Source organism: Calonectris borealis, chromosome 2 (genome assembly GCF_964195595.1).
Source record: "Calonectris borealis chromosome 2, bCalBor7.hap1.2, whole genome shotgun sequence".
Classification (NCBI taxonomy): domain Eukaryota; kingdom Metazoa; phylum Chordata; class Aves; order Procellariiformes; family Procellariidae; genus Calonectris; species Calonectris borealis.
The window spans coordinates 32,561,929-32,573,180 of NC_134313.1; the positions used below are offsets into that span (position 1 = coordinate 32,561,929).

Here is an 11,252-nt window from a genome sequence, read left to right on the forward strand (position 1 = left end):
CAGCCCGCAGGGCTCCCCGGGAGGGAGAGGGCAGAGCCCCGGGCAGGGCGAAGGGCGGCCGAGGCGGGGCGGGCAGGCGTGTCCGCCGTGCCTGCGCTGCGGCGGCGGCTGCTTAGGTTGTGCTTCCCCCCTGTTTTCTTTCAGTCTCGCACGGCAAGGTGGTGTATTTTGAGAGGGCTGCAGGCTGTGCAGCGCTGGCCAGGGCAGGACACCCCGCGCCCGGCGAGCGACAAGCAGGTGACACGGGCGGAACGACTCCTCGTAACCACGGCGTGCAGAGCCGGGGTGACACAGAGCCAGCCGTCAGTCACGGACTTTAACTCACGCACAGGAATGCACGCGGGTTAGGACTGAGAAAGTAAACACTAAATTCTTATGAAATTAAGTCCAGAGGAGGGCCACGAAAGTGATCAGGGGATGGAACTCCTCTCCTATGAAGAAAGGCTGAGAGAGTTGGGGTTGTTCAGCCTGGAGAAGAGAAGGCTCCGGGGAGACCTTACAGCAGCCTTTCAGTACTGAAAAGGGGCCTATAAGGGTCAAACCTTTTAGCAGGGCCTGTAGCGACAGGACAAGGGGGAATGGTTTTAAACTAAAAAAGGGTACATTCAGACTAGATATAAGGAAGAAATTTTTTACGATGAGGGTGGTGAAACACTGGCACAGGTTGCCCAGGGAAGTGGTAGATGCCCCATCCCTGGAAACATTCAAGGTCAGGCTGAGCAGGGCTCTGAGCAACCTGATCTAGTTGAAGATGTCCCTGCCCACGGCAGGGGGGTTGGACTAGGTGACCTTTAAAGGTCCCTTCCAACCCAAACTATTTTATGATTCTGTGCTTCTAAATGTGGCTTTTAAAAGTAGAGGTGCATCGCTAAGGAAACCACAGCGGCGCTCATAAGGTACGGAAGTGCAAGAAGTATCTCGAGAAGCTGCGTTCCCTTCCCTCTGCCCCGTGAAGCAGGCTCTGGTCGGAGGGCTGACGCAACTCACGACAAAAATAAGGCTGCTTCTCCCCGGTAACAGCAGCCTGACACGCGAACAGCGCCAGCGCCGCGGGCCTGGGCGGCTGGAAGTCTGGGACGCTGCTTACACCGACACGGGCTCGTCAGCGCAGCCTTCCCAAGAGCCCGGCGAGGCAGCCAGTCCTGTCGAGGGCCCCAGCGGCTCCGAGCCGCCGTGGCGCGGCACAGCCTGGCGGCTGGGCTCGCACAGCGGGACGCTCACGGCCTACCGACCGCCCCTGCACCCCGCCTCAGCGCCCAACCGCCACCGCCCCTCAGGTGCCTCCCGCAGCGCCGCCAGCCACGCCCCGGGGCGGGATTGGCCGGTACATCCGCATAGCAGCCCCGCCCCGCCCCGCCCCGCCGCTCCCCGCGCACCAGGCGTGCGGTATCCCCCGCTGGCCCGACAGCCCTTGCGCGCCCTGTTTCTCCTGCAGCTTCTCTTCCCCCCACACCCCCTCCGCCTTTTGGGACGCGCGGAAAATGGCGGAGCTGGCGCTGGGGCAACACTGCGGGGTGGCGGATTGCCGCCAGCTCGGTAAGGGAGGGCAAGGCGGGCCTCCGGGGGCAGGGCCGGGAGGGGCGGTGAGGGGGCTGCGAGGTGGTGCCTCCCCTTGGGGCGTTCTCCGCGCTGCTGCAGCCCTGCGCGGTCCGTTGCCAGGGCCTGTCCTTTCAGTTACGCAGTAGGTGTTCAATCGCCTGCTTTGCCAACTTATTACTCTGTTTTTCCATTCATCACCCTTGCTTGCCTTCATTGATTTCAGAGATGACGTTGATGAAAACGTAACTTTTCAGAAAGGAGCAAAAACGCTCGTGCCGAAAGCTTTCTGATGGGAGCACTCGGTCTTGTAGATGAAGCGACTGAGATCTTCATGACCTGCGCTGTGTAGTCCAGTTGCACGGTGGTCCATTAAGACCAAATCTGAAGGATGGAGAAATGGAGTAATGGCCTGGAGGTGGGCACTTGCTGCCATTGGTGATGTGGCCCAGTTCAGCAGACAGTGAAGTGATTTTATCTGTAAGAATTGATGCAGTAGATGGGGGATGTGAGCAGAGACTTAAGAAGTATGTGTGATTTAAATTACGCAAGAACAGTATGTATGATATGAAGAATAGAGAGGAAGGAGCAGGATTATCAGGACTGTCAAATGGATGCGATGCTGGCTTTTTGGAAGGGATAGCATCTCCTCCAGCTGGCAATGCATGTAATAAAAATTTAAATTGTCCGGTGCTCCAGCAGTCAGTAAATAGTATGCTGAGTGGTCTCGCAATAAATTCAATTTTTAGCATAACTGGTAAGTTTCAAAGTTTGATATTGAAGAAAAATGAATTTAAAGCATAATCCCAACTTCTGGAGTGTATATAAATGTAATTTACCTACTCATATGTTAACTAGGGGAGTTAACAGTGTAACTGTGTTACAAAAGCCACTTCTAGGTACTGTGTAGATGCAGTTGCTAAGTGTCCTTGTAAAGATACCTACCCCATGATATAGGGAAGCAAAAGTTAATCATGTAAAAATTAAGCTAGAAACTATAAGCAAAACAATGACCTTGTCTAACTGAAAACAAATCTCTTTGTTTCAGATTTTCTCCCCTTTGTATGTGATGGCTGTTCAGGTGTCTTTTGGTAAGTTCATAGAGTCATAGAGTATTTCAGGTTGGAAGGGACCCATAAGGATCATCAAGTCCAACTCCTTGCTCCTCACAGGACTACCTAAAACTAAACCGTATGACTAAGAGTGTCATCCAGACGCTTCTTGAACTCTGACAGGCTTGGTGCTGTGACCACTTCCCTGGGGACCCTGTTTCAGTGACTGACCACCCTCTCAGTGAAGAACCTTTTCCTAATGTCCAGTCTGAACTTCCCCTGACACAGCTTCATTCCATTTCCTGGTGTCCTATCGCTGGTCACCAGAGAGAGGAGATCAGCACCTCCCCCTCCACTGCCCTCTGTGAGGAAGTTGTAGGCTGCGATGAGGTCACCACCCCTCAGCCTTCTCTTCTCCAAGCTGAACAAACCAAGTGACCTCAGCTGCTCCAGATAAGTCTGGCCCTCGAGGCCTTTCATCATCTTGGTCGCCCTCCTCTGGACACACTCTAATAGTTTGATGTCCTTCTTATATTGAGGTGCCCAAAACTGCACACCGTACTTGAGGTGGGGCCACACCAGTGCAGTGCAGAGTGGGACAGTCACCTCCCTCGATTGGCTAGCTATGCTGTGCTTGGTGCACCCCAGGACACGGTTGGCACTTTCGGCTGCCAGGGCACACTGTTGACTCATATTCAACTTGCCATCAACCCAACCCCCCAGATCTCTTTCCGCGGGGCTGCTTTCCAGCCTCTCGTGCCCCAGTTTGTATAACCACGGTTACCCCGTCCCAGGTGGAGAATCCGGCACTTGCTCTTGTTAAATTTCATACGGTTGGTGGTTGCCCAGCTCTCTTATCCATCTCTCTGTAAGGCCTCTCTACCCTCAAGGGAGTCCACAGCTCATCCTAGTTTAGTATTGTCAGCAAACTTACTTAATGTACGTTCGATTCCTGCATCCAGATCATTTATAAAAACATTAAAGAGCACTGGCCCTAAAATCGAGCCCTGGAGAACCCTATTGGTGACTGACCACCAACCTAATGTAACCGCATGTACTATTTGAGCCCGACCCATCAGCCAATTGCTCACCCAACATATTATGGACTTGTCTAGCTGTGTGCTGGACATTTTATCCAGAAGGATACTGTGAGAGTATCAAAAGCTTTGCTAAAATCCCAAAACACCACATCTACTAGCTTCCCTACGTCAACTAGATGGGTGACCTTGTTGTAAAAGGAAATTCAGTTGGTTTTCATGTAAGATCTCAGTGTGGCAGTTGTGTAGACCTAAGTGTTGTATAAAACATTCTATGACTCAATTCAGATACATTTAATTTAAAAATAATTGTTTTACTGAACTTGCCACATTTTTCCCAAGCAGCTGTTGTGGAGCTTTGAAATCAGTGGGAATATCTCCAGAATACAGGTAGATTATTTTGGAAGGCATCTAGCTTAGACCCTGTTTTGTAGTGATTTTTTTTTTTTGGGGGGTGGGGGGGGCGTGGGTGTATTTTTTCATGTAGTAAAAAAATTGAAGTTTCTTCCAAGGTTCAAATCGGGGCCTGCACTTTGATTTACACTTCGGATTAGCAGAGGGCAGCTGAGATAAGCTCAGATAAACTGAGGGCAGATTTAACTTTTAACGTATTAGAAGCCTTCAAGGGATTTCTGCTGTTGTGGAAGGTGATGCTAAATCCATTAAAACAGACAAACTCCAGTTGCTTTGAGCTGAATTCTTAAGCATGCTAATGTTGTTATTCTCTTGAAATGGTTTGTTATCTTGGGGCATAAGTTCCGAGAGCTAAATATTTTACATACTCAGGAACAATACGATCAATCAAGATGTGAAATGCATACGTTAGAACAAATTTTGGAGAAGATTCATTATTTAATTGAAGTGTTCCCATGATAAAACTTGTCAGATCACTCTTTAAACACTTAAATATTTTCACATGCAGTTTTCTTTTCCTGAAATGTTGATAACGGTGTGATATTTTCTTCTTTTGCCACAAAGCCTTCAGCACAGGAGCCGGGATGCTCATGGGTGTTCAGAGGTAATCTAATAATATATGACTACCCTAAAATTAAAATTCCGTGCAACTTAACTGTTTATTTCCAGGTTAGGTATATACACATCGTATATAAGTATGAACTATTTAACTGAGAATGTGACAAGCTTAAAAAAAATGAATCCACTCTTTTTCTGCCTGTCAGAAGTAAATTCAGTTTGAGTAGGATGACGGTTCTTTTTCTAACTCTGAGCTAAACTTAACCAGGACAAAATGAGGAGAGAATCACTGGACTAGTTTTGCCCATAGAATGGAGAGCTAACACAGTTCTTTTGGAAAGCTGGCGTGGTGACTTGTATCTGTAATACCTGTTTATTTACACAAAATATTTTGTACTAATGCCTAGGTGAATATAAGAAACAATTCTGTGAAACCAGATCAGCACAGATCTTACCCATGCTCATACAAGGACTGCAACGAAAAGGAGCTTTTGCCAGTTTTATGTCCCTATTGCGAAAAACATTTTTGTCTAAGGTGAGTGGAACAGAGTGTTTAAACATCAATACTTATTCATTAGTGTATGGAAAAGGTAATAAAAGTTTTACGCTGTTGTTTACAGACACCGGCATCAATCAGACCATGAATGTGAGAAACTGGACACACCAAAACCTCGAATGGCTGCCACCCAGCAGCTAGTTAAACATATTATAGGCAAGTACAGTGGGAAATATATTTACATATATTTTTCTTCAGAAGGCTATTTGAGCTTGTGACCTCCTCTGAGGGTTCAGGTTTGACCAAATAAAAAGAAAGGATGGGGGTTCCTTGTTTAAATAGCCCTAAACTCAAATGTCAGCATGTAATACTGTTCATCTGGACTGAGACAAGACAACAGTAGCATATGTCTATAAAGAGAATCTTTAAAGATTAAATAAGGCTCAGGTTTCTTTCAGAATTATTGTCTTGTTCTCATTCTACAAGTACTATAATGTAATGAATTGTACTTAGCCATTATTATTTGCATATTAATTCATGTGCAGATAATGCAATTGTATTGTATTGGGTGCACATGCCAGTCTGCTGGAATTATACCTACACAACCAAGATGGCAAAAAAATGTAGTCTACAATGTAATGTTTTGCAGCTTTTAAACAAGCTCTAGGACAGGAAAGAGAATAAACAGCACTGCCTAACTGACAGTGGGGTTATGTGTAGAGAGGACCTGAAACTGTTGCCATATGAATGCTGTGATGGCCACAGGTGTAGAAACTCAGGAATTTGTATCTATTTGGCTTTTGCAACCTGTATTTACTTTGTGATAGTGTTCATCTGCTTTTCAATGTAAAGGAGTTCTGCTAGAACTGTAACAATTCCAAATATTCTTGAATAGGAGTATCTGATATCATGGACTTGGGAGGACGTGAAAGGGATGGGAACCTTGGAGATATAATGGGGCCCAATAGGCTAATTCCAAGATTGTTGTCACACTAACAGGAGTAATATTGTTCTTAGATTCTAAAAAAAATGAGGAAGCAAAAAGCAAAAAACATAAAGGAGCGAAAAACAGTGAGACAGCAGCAAAAGTGGCATTAATGAAACTGAAAATGCATGCGTGTGGGGACAAGTCCTTGCCTCAGGTCAGTCATGTTTCTTTTCAATAATTGAATTCTCCAAGGAAATGGGAAGTTTTCTAAATTTCTGGTTCTTCATCTAGTTCCCTCGGTTTGGTTCTGGATTTAATTCTTGAAGCCCCCAATCATTTACACATCTATTTCAGCCTGGTACCCAAAAACTGTCTCACTAGTCTTATGTCTATTATAAGGTGTCTGTGTAGAGTTTGGAGCAGTCAGGTCAAATTCCTTTACTTTATAGCAGAAATGTATGTGCCTGCCATACGGCTGTCACCCAACACTGGGCACAGACACGTTCTTTTGGGGATCCTGGGCAGAATGATGACAGCACTAAGTTGTAGTTACAATTAAAGCTTTATTATTTTAACAGACTTTGATGATCAGCATAGCATAGAACTTTATGATCAGAGTAGCACAGGATTTTTATAATCAGAATCAGTGTAGCACAATTTTATAAGTAGCGTAGCACAGACTTTTATAGCACAGCTTAGCGTATGGTTCCTAATCACCTGGACCCTCTGCAGATCGGGTCAAATCTTAATACTTGGCTTGCAGTGTCACTATCATAGTCGCCATCTAGACTCGAAACATGTAAAAGAATACGAGTCACTCACTCAGTCCTCAGAGGAAGCAGACGATGGTGGAGGCGTCCCTGGCCACTGGGGGATCATGGGTTTTGCAGTTCAGCAGCAGTTCTGGTCCAAGTCCACTTAGGGCTTGTAACTGCTTGATGTTATGGACAGTGCTCTGTGTGCTGCTAGGCTTCCCTGTTCTGTGACGGGGTCGCCACCTCCGGGTTGGCCGGGTGCCTGGGACCTTCAAGGCCGGTAAGAGGGGAGTAGTCGGCCTGGCGCCCAGGGACCTTGAGGCTGATAGGGAGGCGGAGAGGAATTCTGCCGGGTACGCAGGACCTTCAGGGCCATCAGGAGGAGAGGAGAGGGGACTGATACATGACCAGCTTGGTCACAGAGAATGGCCGTACGAAATGGTGTTAGTTATGCTAACTTATTACCAGGGGTCAGGAGCAGGGGGTACCAGTCACACATGGCAAACCCATCTCAAAGGGATGCTTTTCATCCTGCGTACTGAGAGGCTTCTGACACAGACAGGACACAGCTTGCACAAGTCCGTACCAGTCAGATTGAACCTGTCTCATACGAAACTGAGCTTTGTGTTCTGCAAAGCTCCATTCTTACGTCTGCTACTCAAATTTAATAGACATTTGTTACATTTCTGGATGAGGTATGAATGTCCTGAGGTCAGTTGTTCCTGCCTTTGGGTTGGAAAAGGGTTTTGACAGTTGCTTTATGTTTCTTTCAGCCTTTAATTTCTTTGATTCTTGAAGTATTTCACAGATTTCTTACTGTTTTTCACTACCGTAGTCAGTCAAACCTGGTGTTCAAGTATTTTCCACACATTAGGATTATGTTGGGTTTAGAAATATCTTGATTCTTTCATCTAGGGTTTCGCTTTAGATCTGTACTTATGCATCCTCTTAAAAGAACTGTATTTAAATTACTTTTCACCACATTGTTGTCAGAGCACACCAAGTTTAGGCCTGTTATATTGATGTTATAATACTGAAAACATTCTGTGATAATCTTATTGTTAGGTCTTCTCTTAGTAGACTATATTTAATTATTGTTTTTAAAACAACTACAGCTATTCCATTACTGAGTCCTCTTATGAATTTCTTTTTTTTATATTTTGTCATGCTTAGAAATTAGATAACGCTGCTTAGCAGAAGTCATAATACGAAGATCTGCTTGTAGCGTTCTTCACAGACAGTACCACTTTAATAAATATGTGCTGGAGGGAAAGTGATTAATTTCAAATATTGTAGAACATAATTAAAAGATCGACCCTCAATATATATAAGAAAATTTTGAAAGTTGCTTCCTAATTCCAAAGCCAGTAAGCTCTAAAAAACGTAGCACAAATTACTGTATGCTAATTTCTCTTACTATTCATTTTCTTATTTGCATATTAATTGTTCAATCATCTAGACTAGCGATATTCTAACACTGATAAATTAAACCTGTTAACCTTCAACACCTCTCTATTTAAATTGCTTCCTAGACTCCTTCTAGCCTTGTTCTGCCCAGCTTGTTCCAGTTTGATGACAGATTTTTTTAATATGAAGTTTCTGGAATGCCTCTTAGGCACATTAGTTCCATCATCACTATATAGAGAAGATTGACACATTTTTCTTGGAGATGCCCAGCAAAAGGACAGGGGACAATGGGCACAAGCTACAATATGTGAAATTCCAATTAGATAATAGGAAGAAAAATCACAGTGAGGGTCGTCAGACTTTGGAACAAGCTGCTCTGAAAATTTGTGGAATCTACGTCTTTGGGATGTTCAAAACTTGATTGAATCTGACTTGGAGCAACCTGATCTACCTTTGTAGTTAGGTCCAGCTTTAAAGTTCCCCTTGCTTTGAGCATGGTTTTGGACCACGTGTCACCAGAGGTCCTTCCTGACCTTTCTTATTCTATGATCAGGAAAATCAGGCTATCTTAGAAACACCTTTTCTCTGGCCTCTTTGTTCAGATTAGCTTTCTGCAGATGATTGCTTCTTTTGGTGTCAGACCTGATACGAGTTACCCCTCCTGAGACTGACCAGTTCAAAACAGGAGGGCCATGCTGCAAAATAGTGTTAGTTATTGTGTCCCTGACTGACTGGTATTTTCTTGGATATGGCACAGAAATTCCAGGAGGCATATCCCATAGTTAGGGATGCAACAGTAGAATGAGCTGTTTTGTGAATTAAGTTCCAGTGAACTGTGGGATGCTGTCTCATCCTTAGAACTGGAGGAGCAACTGTAGGAAGGTGCCAGGGCACTGATAGCAGCTGAGTGACGTTAGCGTGTGTCCGTACTAGGATGGCCGTTGTGTTAGCTGTTTTACAAGTTGTGGTCATTTACATTTTAGCAAGACTCAGGTCCTGCTTCCCTTGCCCCTTTGTAATATTCCTGGATGTTAAAGATTTTCTTGTGTGTGGAGAGCGCTGAAGTTTTGAGGAAAATGCACAGGGTTGAAATTCAGACTCAGTTTTATGAACAGCTCGGGGAAGGGTAGTTCCATTTTTTTCTAGGGAAGGCATAAATACTTTAAAAAGAAGACTTCTGTCTTGTTTGATAGTGTCTGGCTTGGACTCAGCAAGGGTGATCTTAAGTGATGAATACACCACTCATGCTTGCTCTGTGTCTTCTGTTGAATGCCAAGAAGAAATAAACGTGAAGAAGGGATTGTCCCAATCCCATTCAAAATCTCTCCCTCATAGGTTACTCTTGTAATTTCTTAAACAAATGTTTCAGTCTAGTAGATACTGAAAGAGCGTTTAGTACATAAACCAAGGAAAAACAGAATAAAGGATTAGCTGGCCATGACCAGAATGTTGGTTTATGAAGCAGGCATTTCTAGTACGGTGAATTGTTCTGTTTTAACCACTGTTGCATTCCAGTTTGAAACATTATACTGCTGCCAAAAGCCAGCACTTTTTATTTAAACTCACCTTTTTCTCCCCATAGCAGTCATATTGTCTAGTAAACCCAGGGCAGACACCTTTTCATGTCTGTCTATATGTAACAGTCTAGCTGTGGGACTCTGGGAAAAGATGTTCTCTCCACCTTTCTGAACTTACTGTCCATCATACATGTGCCTGCAGCTGGAGGGGATTGAACTTGATTATCTCAGTCACTTATATTCTGCAGTAAAATGGGGCCTTAGTCCTGATGGACTAGAACAAGTTTCACTTGGTAATTTCTGGGTTGAAGTTTGTTTTTTATTGAAAAACTATTAGATATGTATGACTGGAATTATGTGTTTCTTCTGTGAATAATTTTTTGTTTATTTTTCATGGTTTTCTAGACAGAAAGAATTTACTTTCAAGTATTTTTACCAAAGGGGAACAAAGAGAAAAGCAAGCCCATGTTCTTTTGCAGTAAATGGAGTATTGGCAAAGTAGTAGATTTTGCAGCTTCCTTAGCGAGCCTTAAAAATGACAACAACAAATCAACATCCCAGGTAAATCAGTAATAATAACAAACGTTTTCCAGGTTGTTGGGTTTTGATTTTGTTTTTTTTTTTACCCTTTTGTCCTTCCCCTACCCCACTTCTTGCATCTCAGATAGGCAAATCTTAATGTTAATTTCTGTGCTATTTGTCTTACAGAAATTGAGATTATGCCATACTGCCTCTGGAGAAGCCTTGCCATTTGAGCACACATTGGAAAGATGGCTATCTGATAAAGACTATCCATTGTACAATGGTGGAAATATAATTTTGGAGTATCTTGGTAATGATGTTCTATTTATAGAAGATACCGAGTCGTACTTTAGTTAATCAGTAAATTATCACAAACAAACAAAGATTTTTTTAGAAGTGGTATTCAAATCAAGTCCATTTTTCTTTTAAAATCACTGATGTACCAGAATCTGTCCTCAGTTGTAAAGACACAGTTCCCATCAATTTCTCAATTGCTTGAGTGACAGAAGAACTATGTCCTGAAAGGAAAATTAGTTGTTATAATAACTAATATTACAGATATTCACTTTCTAGAATAAATTCTTGCTTTATTTAGCTGTATAATGTCAATAATGTTTTCTTAAATTTTATATTTATTTTTGTGTAAATGATGGGAAAAGTATGTGTCAAAATCAATAAATAATGAAAATGTAAACTTGCAGTGTATCAGTTCTCTGAAGGAAAAAAACACATTACACTATTGCAGCATCTTTTCTATATCTACAAGAACAGATTTAATTGAATTTGGAATCCAGCACTGTCCATGACCCAGGTCCACATTTTCTTCTCTCCTTGTAACAGCGTAACGTTTAGAAGGAAAGCTTTCTGAAGCAAGAGTAAATTCACACAGATGTCTTTCTTGTGTTTGTAAATCTCAGCATCATTGTGTGATTAGGTGGGGGATAAAAAGAGAACTTGAAATTATCCTTTTCTAATTCTTGTGTAAATGAGGAAGAAAATGGTAAGAGAGGAAGAAATACAGTTCAACTAG

General features: G+C 43.4%; 1 protein-coding gene across 2 annotated transcripts; it reads left to right on the plus strand.

Annotated features, from left to right (window-relative positions):
* The first annotated feature begins 1,391 nt into the window (after positions 1 to 1,391).
* Positions 1,392 to 10,916, plus strand: ZFAND1 (zinc finger AN1-type containing 1). Of its 2 annotated transcripts, XM_075141593.1 has the most exons (8): positions 1,393 to 1,536; positions 2,585 to 2,627; positions 4,604 to 4,643; positions 5,005 to 5,132; positions 5,218 to 5,309; positions 6,111 to 6,235; positions 10,106 to 10,261; positions 10,409 to 10,916. In XM_075141593.1, the coding sequence occupies exons 1-8, from the start codon at positions 1,482 to 1,484 to the stop codon at positions 10,577 to 10,579; spliced, it is 810 nt and encodes a 269-aa protein (XP_074997694.1). In that variant the 5' UTR covers positions 1,393 to 1,481; the 3' UTR covers positions 10,580 to 10,916. The 2 variants fall into 2 exon arrangements, with proteins under 2 accessions (XP_074997695.1, XP_074997694.1); XM_075141594.1 differs by lacking the exon at positions 10,106 to 10,261 and having other exon boundaries at positions 1,392 to 1,536.
* Positions 10,917 to 11,252: the final 336 nt, after the last annotated feature.